This window comes from Salvelinus fontinalis, chromosome 15, assembly GCF_029448725.1.
Source record: "Salvelinus fontinalis isolate EN_2023a chromosome 15, ASM2944872v1, whole genome shotgun sequence".
Classification (NCBI taxonomy): Eukaryota; Metazoa; Chordata; class Actinopteri; order Salmoniformes; family Salmonidae; genus Salvelinus; species Salvelinus fontinalis.
In genome coordinates, this window is record NC_074679.1 from 9,180,419 (window position 1) to 9,196,508 (window position 16,090).

At 47.6% G+C, this 16,090-nt stretch overlaps 1 protein-coding gene across 1 annotated transcript; it reads left to right on the forward strand.

Annotated features, from left to right (window-relative positions):
• Positions 1-413: 413 nt before the first annotated feature.
• On the forward strand, positions 414-14,900 carry LOC129811225 (ankyrin repeat and EF-hand domain-containing protein 1-like). Its single transcript, XM_055862384.1, has 12 exons — positions 414-461; positions 879-1,127; positions 2,758-2,893; positions 4,631-4,830; positions 5,132-5,281; positions 6,416-6,539; positions 6,921-7,240; positions 7,573-8,087; positions 8,830-9,056; positions 12,020-12,174; positions 12,985-13,119; positions 14,555-14,900. Exons 1-12 carry the CDS (start codon positions 414-416, stop codon positions 14,708-14,710), a joined length of 2,415 nt encoding a protein of 804 aa, XP_055718359.1. The 3' UTR covers positions 14,711-14,900.
• The last annotated feature ends 1,190 nt before the right edge of the window (positions 14,901-16,090 follow it).

Consider the following 16,090-nt stretch of genomic DNA (forward strand, 5'->3'; position numbering starts at 1 on the left):
TTGTGTCTTTTTTAATATCGAGGAATATTTCACTTTCTCTGGTTATAGGAGTAACAACATGAATTGGTGCATGAGGCCTTACAGGAGGCATGTGAAGGTCTATAAAGATGCCTTACAGGAGGCATGTGAAGGTCTATAAAGAGGCCTTACAGGAGGCATGTGAAGATCTATAAAGAGGCCTTATAGGAGGCATGTGAAGGTCTATAAAGAGGCCTTACAGGAGGCATGTGAAGGTCTATAAAGAGGCCTTACAGGAGGCATGTGAAGGTCTATAAAGAGGCCTTACAGGAGGCATGTGAAGGTCTATAAAGAGGCCTTACAGGAGGCATGTGAAGGTCTATAAAGAGGCCTTACAGGAGGCATGTGAAGGTCTATAAAGAGGCCTTACAGGAGGCATGTGAAGGTCTATAAAGATGCCTTACAGGAGGCATGTGAAGGTCTATAAAGAGGCCTTACAGGAGGCATGTGAAGGTCTATAAAGAGGCCTTACAGGAGGCATTTGAAGGTCTATAAAGAGCCTAAAATGTCCACATATGATTTTCATTGAAATAGTTTGTGGTAAAAATGTAAAAAGCATTTCAAACATCCTTCCTCCCAAAGAAGTTTCAATGTGAGAATTGGCAGAACAATCTGAGATTCCCAAAATATTTTCTGGCTTTTTTCCCAGCGTGGAATCGTCCAGATAAATACAGTAAGCGTTATTAGTAGTATTGGTAGAAAATACAATTTGAGAAAAATCTAATGTAACCCTTGCCTATACCTCCTCCCCTACTCACCCTATATACACCCACTCTCTTCTCCCCTCCTCTCTCGTATCTACACTCACTCTCTTCTTCTCTCCCCTGCCCATCGTCTCTCCATCTCCTCTCCCTCCCCAGGCTGCAAACATGACCCAGAGTGGAGATGTGAACGTACACAGCGCGGTGGCCGAGGATCGTCTGGAGGTGCTGCAGGTGTACCGTCTGCTGCAGTGCGTACGCGAGGGAGACACGCCCGCGATAGAGAAGATGGTGCGCCTGGGCGTGCCCAACCTCATCAACCTGACAGAGCCCAGCGAGGGAAACGCCGCCATGCACCTGGCCTGCGTGGCCAACGACACCGACATGGTGCGCTTCCTGATCTCACAGGTAGGCCCGGTGTCCAGTCTACCAATCACCATTTAGCGTTATCAGGCCCAGTGTCCAGTCTACCAATCACCATTTAGCGCTATCAGGCCCATTGTCCAGTCTACCAATCACCATTTAGCGCTATCAGGCCCATTGTCCAGTCTACCAATCCCCATTTAGCGCTATCAGGCCCGGTGTCCAGTCTACCAATCATCATTTAGCGTTATCAGGCCCGGTGTCCAGTCTACCAATCATCATTTAGCGTTATCAGGCCCGGTGTCCAGTCTACCAATCATCATTTAGCGTTATCAGGCCCGGTGTCCAGTCTACCAATCATCATTTAGCGTTATCAGGCCCGGTGTCCAGTCTACCAATCATCATTTAGCGTTATCAGGCCCGGTGTCCAGTCTACCAATCATCATTTAGCGTTGTCAGGCCCGGTGTCCAGTCTACCAATCATCATTTAGCGTTATCAGGCCCATTGTCCAGTCTACCAATCATCATTTAGCGTTATCAGGCCCGGTGTCCAGTCTACCAATCATCATTTAGCGTTATCAGGCCCGGTGTCCAGTCTACCAATCATCATTTAGCGCTATCAGGCCCGGTGTCCAGTCTACCAATCATCATTTAGCGCCATCAGGCCCGGTGTCCAGTCTACCAATCATCATTTAGCGTTATCAGGCCCATTGTCCAGTCTACCAATCATCATTTAGCGTTATCAGGCCCGGTGTCCAGTCTACCAATCATCATTTAGCGTTATCAGGCCCGGTGTCCAGTCTACCAATCATCATTTGGCGCTATCGGGCCCGGTGTCCAGTCTACCAATCATCATTTAGCGTTATCAGGCCCGGTGTCCAGTCTACCAATCATCATTTAGCGCTATCAGGCCCGGTGTCCAGTCTACCAATCATCATTTAGCGCTATCAGGCCCGGTGTCCAGTCTACCAATCATCATTTATCGCTATCAGGCCCGGTGTTCAGTCTACCAATCATCATTTAGCGCTATCAGGCCCGGTGTCCAGTCTACCAATCATCATTTAGCGTTATCAGGCCCGGTGTCCAGTCTACCAATCATCATTTAGCGTTATCAGGCCCGGTGTCCAGTCTACCAATCATCATTTAGCGCTATCAGGCCCGGTGTCCAGTCTACCAATCATCATTTAGCGTTATCAGGCCCGGTGTCCAGTCTACCAATCATCATTTAGCGTTATCAGGCCCGGTGTCCAGTCTACCAATCATCATTTAGCGCTATCAGGCCCGGTGTCCAGTCTACCAATCATTATTTAGCGTTATCAGGCCCGGTATCCAGTCTACCAATCATCATTTAGCGTTATCAAAACCGTCGCCTTCATCCTAAACAGGGTTCGCTGTCACTTTAAATCCTGATACTAGTGTAGGTCCCCTATTTGTGATTACAGTACAACATCTACCAAGAGGTCTGGACCTTTGTGCCGTAGGTGGGAGTGCAGCCATACAGTCTCTGGTTCAATCCCTGTTCTAGCTCATTCCCTGAACCGTTACAGTATCCATCGTCATATTTCCTGCTTGTTCTTTGGGCGGTTTAGACCAGGTTTTACTGTTAAGCACTTTTTCACAAATGTATTTGATAAAACCTTTAGCTCTATTGATGTTCCCCACTGTTTCCTCCCAGGGTGCACACCCTAACATCCAGGACAAGAAGGGGCGTACGCCCGTCATCCTGGCCGCTCAGCTGGGCCATGACAACATGGTCGCCCTGCTGGCCAAGAATCACGCCAACATGGACGTGGTCGACACCGAGGGAAAAGGTAGGTAGGGAGAGGTTCTCTACCCTGCTCCCAGATGTGTTTGCACTGTCTTGCCGACTCCTATGGTCGTTGTCTGTGGCAGTGACTCCTATGGTCGTTGTCTGTGACAGTGACTCCTATGGTCGTTGTCTGTGACAGTGACTCCTATGGTCGTTGTCTGTGACAGTGACTCCTATGGTTGTTGTCTGTGACAGTGACTCCTATGGTCGTTGTCTGTGATAGTGACTCCTATGGTTGTTGTCTGTGACAGTGACTCCTATGGTTGTTGTCTGTGACAGTGACTCCTATGGTTGTTGTCTGTGATAGTGACTCCTATGGTCGTTGTCTGTGACAGTGACTCCTATGGTTGTTGTCTGTGACAGTGACTCCTATGGTCGTTGTCTGTGACAGTGACTCCTATGGTCGTTGTCTGTGACAGTGACTCCTATGGTTGTGGTCTGTGATAGTGACTCCTATGGTCGTTGTCTGTGGCAGTGACTCCTATGGTCGTTGTCTGTGACAGTGACTCCTATGGTCGTTGTCTGTGACAGTGACTCCTATGGTCGTTGTCTGTGACAGTGACTCCTATGGTCGTTGTCTGTGACAGTGACTCCTATGGTTGTTGTCTGTGACAGTGACTCCTATGGTCGTTGTCTGTGACAGTGACTCCTATGGTCGTTGTCTGTGATAGTGACTCCTATGGTTGTTGTCTGTGGCAGTGACTCCTATGGTCGTTGTCTGTGATAGTGACTCCTATGGTTGTTGTCTGTGGCAGTGACTCCTATGGTCGTTGTCTGTGGCAGTGACTCCTATGGTCGTTGTCTATGACAGTGACTCCTATGGTCGTTGTCTATGACAGTGACTCCTATGGTCGTTGTCTGTGACAGTGACTCCTATGGTCGTTGTCTGTGATAGTGACTCCTATGGTCGTTGTCTGTGACAGTGACTCCTATGGTCGTTGTCTGTGACAGTGACTCCTATGGTCGTTGTCTGTGGCAGTGACTCCTATGGTCGTTGTCTGTGACAGTGACTCCTATGGTCAAGCCAGAACAAACAGATGTGGGAGCAGGCTAAGGGACGTTGAAAATGATGGGCCAAACATCACCAGAGCCATATACTTTAGAGAGTTGGGACAACTTTTAGGTTGTAAAATATCGTTCTAATTCTAGACATTCAGTGACATGGCGTTGTTTAAATATTCCGCATGTCATGTTAATGGGGAGATAACATGGCTGCCATAGAATGTTGTAGTGTCATGTAAATGCATCATAATGCAGAAACCTCAATGTCCCATCTCTCTAAATACATGGCTCTGAACAACACCAACTGTAACCCTAACCCTAACCTTAACCCTAACCTAACCCTAACCCTAACCTTAACCCCCCAACCCTAACCCACCTAACCCTAACCACCTAACCTTAACCTCCCAACCCTAACCCCCTAACCCTAACCACCTAACCCTAACCACCTAACCTTAACCCCCCAACCCTAAACACCTAACCTTAACCCCCCAACCCTAACCCCCTACCCCCTAACCCTAACCTTAACCCCCCAACCCTAACCCACCTAACCCTAACCACCTAACCTTAACCCCCCAACCCTAACCCCCTACCCCCTAACCCTAACCTTAACCCCCAACCCTAACCCACCTAACCCTAACCACCTAACCTTAACTCCCCAACCCTAACCACCTAACCCTAACCACCTACCCCCTAACCCTAACCTCTTAACCCTAACAGACAAGACGTTTCTCTCCAGGCACACTGTTCTACTGCATCTCTCCCACCAAGCGTCACATGCGCTGCCTGCAGGTGGCGCTCAACAGCAAGGCCAACGTCAACAACGTGTCCACAGCCGGGACGCCCGTCTTTCTGCTGGCCTGCGAGCGCGCCTACGACTGTGAGAACATGTGCATCAGCATCCTGGAGAGAGGGGCTGACCCCAACGCCACCAACGAGGTAATCACAAGACAACCTTGCCGAAAAGGACGCAGTTGGCTATGACATCATCAGACATCAAATCACATGTTATTTATGTGATTTGTGCCAAATACTCTGTAAATGAGGCGTTTGGTCTTGATAAAATGAAGAGTTTGCTTTCTGTACTTTACTTCAATCCTTTCTTGTATGATTTCAAATAGTGACAACCGAGATCTCCGCTCTCTTCCTACTACTCCGCCCTTCATTGCCTTCATCTCCTTTACTTTGTCATTACCGTATTAACGTTAGCCTGTTGCTGGCTCTCCTGTTCCCCCTCCAGGCGTCTGGTCGTTCGGCCCTGATGGCGGCAGCCAGGGCGGGAGCTGTAGAACTGGTCAGGGCCATTCTCCAGAAAGGGGGAAACCCCAACGCTGTGGACAAGAAGAGGATAAACGCTGCCCACCTCGCTGCAGAGGGGGGCTTCTTTGAGGTACTACAGAGGTGCTGGTTAACAAAAGGATACCTTAGTAATCAGGTTTAAAACCAGGTTCTTCAACATACAGTGCATTCGGAAAGTATTCAGACCCCTTGTTATGTTAGAGCCTTATTCTAAAATGGATTACATCGTTTTTCCTCCCTCGTCAATCTACACACAATACCCCATAATGACAAAGCAAAAAAGTTTTCAGACCCTTTACTCAGTACTCTGTTGACGCACCTTTGGCAGCGATTACAGCCTTGACTCTTCTTGGCATTGACGCTACAAGCTTAGCACACCTGTATTTGGGGAGTTTCTCCCATTCTTCTCTGTAGATCCTCTCAAGCTCTGTCAGGTTGGATGGGGAGTGTCCCTGCACAGCTATTTTCAGGTCTCTCCAGAGATATTAGATCGGATTCAAGTCTAGGCTCTGGCTGGGCCACTCAAGGACCTTCAGAGACTTGTCCCGAACCTACTCCTGCGTGTGCTTAGGGTCATTGTTCTGTTGGAAGGTGAACCTTCGCCCCAGTCTGTGGTCCTGAGCAGGTTTTCATCAAGGATCTCTCTGTACTTTGCTCCGTTCATCTTTCCCTCGATGCTGACTAGTCTCCCAGTCCCTGCCGCTGAAAACCATCCCCACAGCATGATGCTGCCACCACCATGCTTCATCGTAGGGATGGTGCCAAGTTTTCTCCAGACATGACGCTTGGCATTCAGGCCAAAGAGTTCAATCTTGGTTTCATCAGACCAGAGAATCTTGTTTCTCATGGTCTGAGAGTTCTTTAGGTGCCTTTTTATGATTTAAAAAAAATGAATTTTGGTTACTACATAATTCTATATGTGTTATTTAATAGTTTTAATGTGTTCACTATTATTCTACAATGTAGAAAATAGTAAAAATAAAGAAAAACCTTTGAATGAGTAGGTTTGTCCAAACTTTTGACTGGTACTGTATACAAAAATGAATGCTATATAGGGATATATATGTTTTTAAGTTATTCAAGTTTAAATTACCAACGTTAGCATACATTGCCATAGATTACCTGTTAATTACCGTAACTTTGGTAAATTACTGCTAGCTTTGCAACCCTAAAAATAAATCAAATCAAATTTATATATTAGGTCTAATTCTCTTTTCCCTTCCAGGTGATAGTCGTGCTGTCTGCTTACTCTGCAGACTTGAGTGTGACTGCCATGGACGGGAACACCCCCTTGCACTTGGCTGCAGCTGGAGGCTTCACTGAGTGCTGCAGGTTCCTGGCTCAGAGAGGTGGGGAACCTGATTGACTGGGCAGAGAGCCCACCGGTTGTGCAGGCTTTGGTTCCAGCCCAGCACTGCTAGCACATTGAATTCAATAAATCAGTCAACTTCTCATGAAGACATTGATTGGCAGAATCGGGTGTTTTAGTGATGGGACGGAACAAAAAGCCTGCACACCCTGTATCTCTCTAGGACCACGGGTGTTGACCTCCGATGTTGACCTCTCTTTCATCCACAGAAGATTAGAAAGTCTAACCCCAGCACCATATATACTGTAGCTAAAGCTAATCAACTCTAACCCCAGCACCATATATACTGTAGCTAAAGCCAGCCAACTCTTACCTGTAGATTACATCTTAAAATTCAATATGCCTCCTGTGTCAACCCCAGGCTGCAACGCCAAGCTGAAGAACACCGAGGGTTTGATCCCCAGTCAGATTGCCAAGAACAACAACCAGAAGCCAGCCATGAAGGAGCTGAAGAAGGCAGAGCGTCTGGAGGTGAAGTTCTCCAAACCGGGCGCCGTCAATCCCAATGAGTTGTGGGCGCTCACCCTGCACGACTGGTCCTGCGAGCACGAGGCGTCGCTTCGCACCGCCATGGAGATCGCTGAGGAGGCTGTGGGTCCCGTGGAGACGGTTACCCGGGAGACGTTTGTGGCGGTGCTGCAGGATCACCGGGCCCCAGTGGATGACGAGAACCTCCAAAAGGTCATTCTAGAACTGATAGTCATTCTGGAATGTATAGAGCTGATGTTTAACTGTATGTGTTTGATATCTGATCTGTGGGACGTTGGGTTGTGTTCTTGTTTATGGCTTTATTGGACAACCCTCATGGGCAATGCAGTACATTTTCGACACAGTAACTCTGGTCTACAGTAGTTCATTAGAAAGGCGAATAGGGTGTCATTTGAGAAGCAGACTTTTTGTATAGTGTTTAACATTGTGCTCTTATTCTGCTGTATGTCCTGAACTATAGCCCCATGAGTGCCAGAAGAAAAACACTTGAATTAAAATGAATTGCTGTGATTATTTCTATCCAGGTGATTCTGGAGCACGACAAGAAGCGCGAGGGACTGATCAACGTGACTGATTTCTTCAAAGGGGTGCGCTACCTCCAAAAAGCCTTTACCCTTCCCTCCTACGAGCCCAAGAAGAAGAAAGCCGGGAAAGGGGGGAAGGGGAAAAAGAAAGGTAAGTTCGTCCTCCCCATGCCCATTTGCATTGTCCCTCCGGAGCTCATCTTCCGACGCGAGGATGGCGGGCCGCCACACTTCATGGTGGAGAGCTACCAGCAGTTCACCGACACCAAGCGGTTCGACCGCGACCACCCGCCGGGCCACCCCATCGAAGACGACTCGGCGTGGTACGTGGACGAGCCGGAAAAAATCTACATCAACATCAACTACTGTGTGAAGACGGGGGACCTGGAGTCTCTGAGCCTGGCCTTCAGTCAGGGGGTCCCTGTGGATGTGAAGGACTGCTACTATAAGACTCCCCTGATGACCGCCTGCGGGAGCGGGAACTACGAGGTGGCCAAGTTCCTCATCAGCCTGGGGTGAGCAATGAGCGTTATACCAGGGTTGTGGTCAATTCAATTTCAATTCCAGTCAATTCAGAAAGTTAACCAAATACCAATTCCAAATGTCACTAATTGAAAAGCATGAAAAAAATATTGGGGAATTGCAATTTGAATTGAAAATGGAATTGACCTCAATCCTGGTGAGCAATGAGCATTATACAGCCCTGTAGTATTGCTGTTCCTCATTTTCAGTGCTGATGCTGGTTTATTCAGTAGTGATCAGGTCTCAGCGCTGATGCTGGTTTATTCAGTAGTGATCAGGTCTCGTTGCTGATGCTGGTTTATTCAGTAGTGATCAGATCTCAGTGCTGATGCTGGTTTATTCAGTAGTGATCAGGTCTCAGTGCTGATGCTGGTTTATTCAGTAGTGATCAGGTCTCAGTGCTGATGCTGGTTTATTCAGTAGTGATCAGGTCTCGTTGCTGATGCTGGTTTATTCAGTAGTGATCAGGTCTCAGTGCTGTTGCTGGTTAATTCAGTAGTGATCAGGTCTCCGTGCTGATGCTGGTTTATTCAGTAGTGACCAGGTTTTTTATTGATCATTAGTCAATGAGCCATCTCTGGACCACAAGGGGCTTTCACTAATCAAGTCTATTGATTCCTTATTTTGAGTGAATCTTATTCGATACCTGCCGATACATCTTACTGCTTTGGCGGGTGGTTAATAGGTCAGTGATCAGGTTATTGGCCATTAATCAGGTGTATGGATCTGCTACAGTGCTGATGTGACCGCGTGCGACCAGTTCAGTTGGACACCGCTGCACCACGCCTCCCATGCAGGCCAGGTGGACATCGTGGACCTCCTGGTGCATTCTGGGTCAGTGGTGGACGCCGTGGCCATGAATGGGGCCACGCCCCTCATGAGGGCAATCGAGAGCTGCAGACCGTGCTGTGTGGACTACCTCATCAAGGCCGGGGCCCAGGTGCAGGCAGAGAACAAGAAAGGTACTACTACTCATACTCTGTACACAAAAAAAAAAAACGGATGACTCTTTTAAACGCTCGGTAAGACTGGTAGTCAAAAGGTAGTAGACAAAACATTAAGAACATCTGCTCTTTCCATGACATAGACTGACCAGGTGAATCCAGGTGAAAGCTATGATCCCTTATTGATGTCACTTGTTAAATCCTCTTCAATCAGTGTAGATGAAGGGGAGGAGACTGGTTAAAGAAGGATTTTAATAGCCCTTTTGAGACCATGGAGACATGGATTGTGTATATGTGCCATTCAGAGGGTGAATGGGCAAGACAAAATATTTAAGTGCCTTTGAACGGGGTCTGGTAGTAGGTGCCAGGCGCACCGGTTTGAGTGTGTCAAGAACTGCAACGCTGCTGGGTTTTTCATGATCAACAGTTTCCTGTTTGCATCAAGAATGGTCCAGCACCCAAAGGACATCCAGCCAATTTGACATAACTGTGGGAATCATTGGAGTCAACATGGACCAGCATCCATGTGGAACGCTTTTGACACCTTGTAGTCCATGACCCGACGAATTGAGGCTGTTCTGAGGGCAAAAGGGGGGTGCAACTCAATATTCGAAAGGTGTTCCTAATGTTTTGTACATTCAGTGTATCGGGAATAGGGTGCCATGTTCATGTTATCAATAGTCCAGCAGATGTCCCTGTTTCCCTTGATGTGATGTATTCCTCCAACCCCCTCCTCCCCCCACCCCCCTCCAGCCCTTCCACCCCCCCCCCCACCCCCTCTAGCCCTTCCACCCCTTCCACCTCCTCCCCCCCAACCTCCTCCAGCCCAGCTCACAGTCTCTGGCTCCTCACTCATGCGTGAAATTAAAACGTGATACGATAACAGGTCTATCATCCCCAAATCCCTGTAGCAACTGTGGACAGGTGGAAAGGTGCAGGGTAGAGGACTACTGTTATGTATGAAAGGTGCAGGGTAGAGGACTACTGTTATGTATGAAAGGTGCAGGGTAGAGGACTACTGTTATGTATGAAAGGTGCAGGGTAGAGGACTACTGTTATGTATGAAAGGTGCAGGGTAGAGGACTACTGTTATTATGAAAGGTGCAGGGTAGAGGACTACTGTTATGTATGAAAGGTGCAGGGTAGAGGACTACTGTTATTATGAAAGGTGCAGGGTAGAGGACTACTGTTATGTATGAAAGGTGCAGGGTAGAGGACTACTGTTATTATGAAAGGTGCAGGGTAGAGAACTACTGTTATGTATGAAAGGTGCAGGGTAGAGGACTACTGTTATGTATGAAAGGTGCAGGGTAGAGAACTACTGTTATGTATGAAAGGTGCAGGGTAGAGGACTACTGTTATGTATGAAAGGTGCAGGGTAGAGAACTACTGTTATGTATGAAAGGTGCAGGGTAGAGAACTACTGTTATGTATGAAAGGTGCAGGGTAGAGAACTACTGTTATGTATGCTATTTCTTGTCCCCATTTAGATTTCCAAATATTTCCTCGATGTGTATCTGCGTATCAGTGTTTACTCCTCAGTATTTAATTTACGCTACCGTTCAAAAGTTTGGGGTCACTTTGAAAAGTCCTTGTTTTTGAAAGAAAAACACTTTTTTGTCCATTAAAATAACATCAAATTGATCAGAAATACAGTGTAGACATTGTTAATGTTGTAAATAACTATTGTAACTGGAAACAGCTGATTTTTTATGGAATATCTACATAGGCGCACAGAGGCCCATTATCAGCAACCATCACTCCTGTGTTCCAATGGCACGTTGTGTTAGCTAATACAAGTTTATCATTTTAAAAGGCTAATTGATCATTAGGTAACTCTTTTGCAATTATGTTAGCACAGCTGAAAACTGTTCTGATATAAAGAATCAATAAAACTGGCCTTTAGACTAGTTGAGTATGCGAAGCATCAGCATTTGTGGGTTCGATTACAGGCTCAAAATGACCAGAAACAAAGGACTTTCTTCTGAAACTTGTCAGTCTATTCTTGTTCTGAGAAATGAAGGCTACTCCATGCGAGAAATTGCCAAGGAACTGTGTACTACGCTGTGTATTACTCCCTTCACAGAACAGTGCAAAATGGCTCTAACCAGATTATCATTTGCCAAGATTATCCATCCACCTGATAGGTGTGGCTTATCAATAAACTAATTAAACAGCATGATCATTACACAGGTGCACCTTGTGCTAGGGACAATAAAAGGCTGCTCTAAAATGTGCAGTTTTGTTACCCAACACAATGACTGAGCGTGCAATTGGCATGCTGACTGCAGGAATGTCCACCAGAGCTGTTGCCAGTGATACGTTGTGAATGTTCATTTCTCTACCATAAGCCACCTCCAACATTGTTTTAAAGAATTTGGCAGTACGTCCAACCGGACTCACAGCCTCAGGCCACGTGTAGCCACGCCAGCCAAGGACCTCCACATCCGGCTTCTTTATCTGCGGGATTGTCTGAGACCAGCCACCCGGACAGCTGAAGAAACTGAGGAGTATTTCTGTCTCTAAAAAGGCCCTTTTCTGGAGAAAAACTCAGTCTGATTGGCTGGGCCAGGCTCTCAAGTGGGTAGGCCTATGCCCGCCCAGACCCACCCATGGCTGCGGCCCTGCCCAGTCATGTGAAATAGATTAGGGCCTAATGAATGTATTTCAATTGAACGAACTGTAACTTTGCAAAATCTTATAAATTGTTGCATGTTACATTCATATCTTTGTTCAATATAATAATATAGGCCATTTAGCCGATGCTTTTATCATAATTGACTTCGTCATGTGGGAATAAACATTTTTATTTTACGCATGGGTGGTCCCGGGAATTGAACTCACTGTCCTGGCGTTGCAAGCGCCACTCTCTGTCAAATGAGCTACGTAAGACCACTGTGTACCTACAGTATGTATAACAGCTTTAGCTATTGTTATGTACAGAATATGGTTCCAATTAAAACGCTATGGTCTCATTTCAGAGCAGAATTGCCTGGACATTGCCAGAGCATATGGAGACATCAGGATAACTGATCTGATCCAGGCTAAGTTTGACAGCCTCCCCAAGTCCAAGGAGGGGAAGGGGAAGGGAGGAGGCAAACCTGCGGCCAAGCCAGCCAGTCTAACTGCTCCTAAGGTAAATAACTACCTGCTTGTGGGATTACGTTATTTCCTTATTATGGTTAGAAACGTACACATACTGCAGACTAGTTTTATGTGTCTTGTAAATACACTGAGTGGACAAAACATTAAAAACATCTGCTCTTTCAATGACATAGACTGACCAGGTGAATCCAGGTGAAAGCTATGATCCCTTATTGATGTCACTTGTTAAATCCACTGCAGTCAGTGTAGATGAAGGGGAGGAGACAGGTTCAAGCAGGATTTTTGAGCCTTGACACAATTGAGACATGAATTGTGTATGTGTGCCATTCAGAGGGTGAATGGGCAAGACAAGAGATTTATGTGCTTTCGAATGAGGTACGGTAGTAGGTGCCAGGCGCACCGGTTTGAGTGTGTCAAGAACTGCAACGCTGCTGGGTTTTTCATGCTCAACAGTTTCCCCGTGTGTATCAATGATGGTCCAGCACCCAAAGGACATCCAGCCAACTGGACACAACTGTGGGGAAAGATTGGAGTCAACATGGACCAGCATCCCTGTGGAACGCTTTTAGACATCTTGTGGAGTCCATGCCCCCGATGACTTGAGGCTGTTCTGAGGAAAGGGAGGGGGGGCGGGGTGCATGCAACTCAATATTAGGATGATGTTCCTTATGTTTGGTATACTCAGTGTGTTTTATAAAATGTATGACATATGCTTCAATATGTATGTTATTAATGATGTGTAGTGTTTGATGTGATGTGTGGATCTGCCTGTGCACGTGTGTCTTTGTGTGTAACGTTTGTGTGTGTGTATGCGGGTGTCCTTCTATCCGTCTCCATCCAGTCTGACTCTGTGTCGGCGACCTCCTCTGAGACGGCGATGAGGAAGGTTTCTCTGAAGGACAACATCATCTTACTCAACACCCAGATCACCAGCGGAGCCACCAACAGACTCGACATCAGCTTTGTGCCAAAAACAGTAGGTTCCCACTTCTCCGCTTCCTCCGTGACAGAAGGCACCTGATCCAGCCAATGACCTCATCCTCTGATTAGCCTGTTGTTTTGTTCTCAACTTGTTAGGTGGCTATTACATAACGTCAATTTCTTTCTTCCTCCTCACCATTGTCTCGCTCTGCTGCCCCTCCTCCCCATTGTCTCACTCTGCTGCCCCTCTCCCCCTCTTTGTCTCGCTCTGCTGTCCCTCTCCCCCTCTTTGTCTCGCTCTGCTGCCCCTCTCCTCCCCTCTTTGTCTCGCTCTGCTGTCCCTCTCCCCCCCTCTTTGTCTCGCTCTGCTGTCCCTCTCCCCCCCTCTTTGTTTCGCTCTGCTGTCCCTCTCCCCCCCTCTTTGTCTCGCTCTGCTGCCCCTCTCCCCCCCTCTTTGTCTCGCTCTGCTGTCCCTCTCCCCCCCTCTTTGTCTCGCTCTGCTGTCCCTCTCCCCCCCTCTTTGTCTCGCTCTGCTGTCCCCCCCCCCCCGTTGTCTCGCTCTGCTGTCCCTCTCCCCCCTTCTTTGTCTCGCTCTGCTGTCCCTCTCCCACCCTCCCTTCTTTGTCTCGCTCTGCTGTCCCTCTCCCCCTCTTTGTTTCGCTCTGCTGTCCCTCTCCCACCCTCCCTTCTTTGTCTCGCTCTGCTGTCCCTCTCCCCCTCTTTGTTTCGCTCTGCTGTCCCTCTCCCCCTCTTTGTCTCGCTCTGCTGCCCCTCTCCCCCCCTCTTTGTCTCGCTCTGCTGCCCCTCTCCCCCCCTCTTTGTCTCGCTCTGCTGCCCCTCTCCCCCCCTCTTTGTCTCGCTCTGCTGCCCCTCCCCCCTCTTTGGCTCGCTCTGCTGCCCCTCCCCCCTCTTTGGCTCGCTCTGCTGCCCCTCCCCCCTCTTTGTCTCACTCTGCTGCCCCTCCCCCCTCTTTGTCTCGCTCTGCTGCCCCTCTCCCCCTCTGTCTCCCTCGCTCTGCTGCCCCTCCCCACCTCTGTCTCCCTCGCTCTGCCGCCCCTCCCCCCTCTTTGTCTCGCTCTGCTGTCCCTCTCCCCCTCTTTGTCTCGCCCTGCTGTCCCTCTCCCCCTCTTTGTCTCGCTCGCTCTCCCCTTCTCTAATTCTCTCTCGCTCTCTCTTTCCCTCCTCTCCACCTTGTCATCTTTCCTCTCTTTCTCCCCTTCTCTAATTCTCTCTCTCTCGCTCTCTCTTTCCCTCCTCTCCACCTTGTCATCTTTCCTTCTCTCTTTCTCCCCTTCTCTAATTCTCTCTCTCTCTCTCTCTTTCCCTCCTCTCCACCTTCTCATCTTTCCTTCTTTCTTTCTCCCCTTCTCTAATTCTCTCTCGCTCGCTCTCTCTTTCCCTCCTCTCCACCTTCTCATCTTTCCTCTCTTTCTCCCCTTCTCTAATTCTCTCTCTCTCGCTCTCTCTTTCCCTCCTCTCCACCTTGTCAGGTGTGGGGTAAGCAGCTGACCAGCAGCCAGCTGATTGAGAGGAAGGAGGAGAGGAGGGACCGTCTGTCCTACGAGGTGGACTTTGAGGACTTCATGATGCCTTTCAACCAGAACATCAGGCAGAAGGCCCAGGAATTGGGAGGCCTCGACAACTGACACAGACAGAGGGAGTGTCCCAAATGGAACCCTTTTCCTATTATATAGTGCACTACTTTTGACCAGGGCCCATAGGGCACAAACATAGTGCAGTAAATGGGGAATAGGGTGCCATTTCAGATGCACACAAAAAGAGACAAAAATAAACCATATGTCCAGTCAGTTTTGATTCAACTAGCAGTTTTTGTAATGCCAGCATGCTATCATATTGTTACTGATGTAACGGATGTGAAATGGCTAGCTAGTTAGCGGTGGTGCGAGCTAGCAGCCTTTCAGTCGGTAACGTCACTTGCTCTGAGACATTGAAGTAGTGGTTCCCCTTGCACTGCAAGGGCCGCGGCTTTTGTGGAGCGATGGGTAACGACGCTTCGTGGGTGATTGTTGTTGATGTGTGCAGAGGGTCCCTGCTTCGCGCGAGGGGACGGACTAAAGTTATACTGTTACACTGACATACAGGTCACATATGCCATATTGTAGCATTGTAACATAACGATAGACACCATAGTTCTCAGTACATCACAGGAGGTTGGTGGCACCTTCATTGGGGAGGACGGGCTTGTGGTAATGACTGGAGCGGAATCAAGTGGAATGAATGGTGTAGTGGCTTCCTTTCCTCTTTACCATAGCCACTGCCCAAGCCTGAAGCGGGGTTGTTTCGGACGCATACAGTCCACACTCAACGTTTCCAAACGGCCAAACATTCAATGAGATCCAGGGATATGGTGCAACAAAAAATGTTTATTCTTCTTATCTAACAAAAAGGTATTCTCCAATCAACTAAAAGCAGAGATTACTTGAAATGCAAATACATAATATAATATGACCTGTCTGTCTTTCTGTATGTATGTCTATATGTCTGTATGTCTGTATGGTCAAAAAACTATACCGCTCCCGCATCTAGCAAGGACTCCTCCCCCCGAAGGCCCAACTTCCTGCCTTTATACTCACACAATTAACACAGTACAATGAATGGGCAAGAGGGGGGGACAAAAACTGAGTTACACTAATAACAAATGAATATATCTCAATAAGATAAATAAATCATAAAGGTACGTACCTAATATTTCATCATATACATTAATATTTAATATATTTACACAAATGTACATGGAGCTCAGTATGTTCAGTCTTTTATACAAAATATGCCCAAATCGGCTCTAACATACCGGCCCCTAATTGTTGACTGCACTGAATGCACAACAATTACTTAATATTCAAACATAGAGCCAATACAAAAACATTCTATACCAGAGCACCATTACAGTTCATAGCTATATACAAATATACAAGGTGCCATGTAGGAAAATAGTCCATAGATCTCAGTCTGAGTTGAAGTGTAAAGGTGTTCAACTTCCAAAAAATGTCAAGAGTTTGACGTCC

Excerpts from the sequence above, each read along its gene's own strand:
- LOC129811225 (XM_055862384.1), top strand. The coding sequence starts at position 414 with ATGCCTTACAGGAGGCATGTGAAGGTCTATAAAGAGGCCTTACAGGAG. Across the intron at positions 2,894-4,630 it reads GGTCGACACCGAGGGAAAAG|GCACACTGTTCTACTGCATC; the intron begins GTAGGTAGGGAG and ends GTTTCTCTCCAG. Across the intron at positions 4,831-5,131 it reads ACCCCAACGCCACCAACGAG|GCGTCTGGTCGTTCGGCCCT; the intron begins GTAATCACAAGA and ends TTCCCCCTCCAG.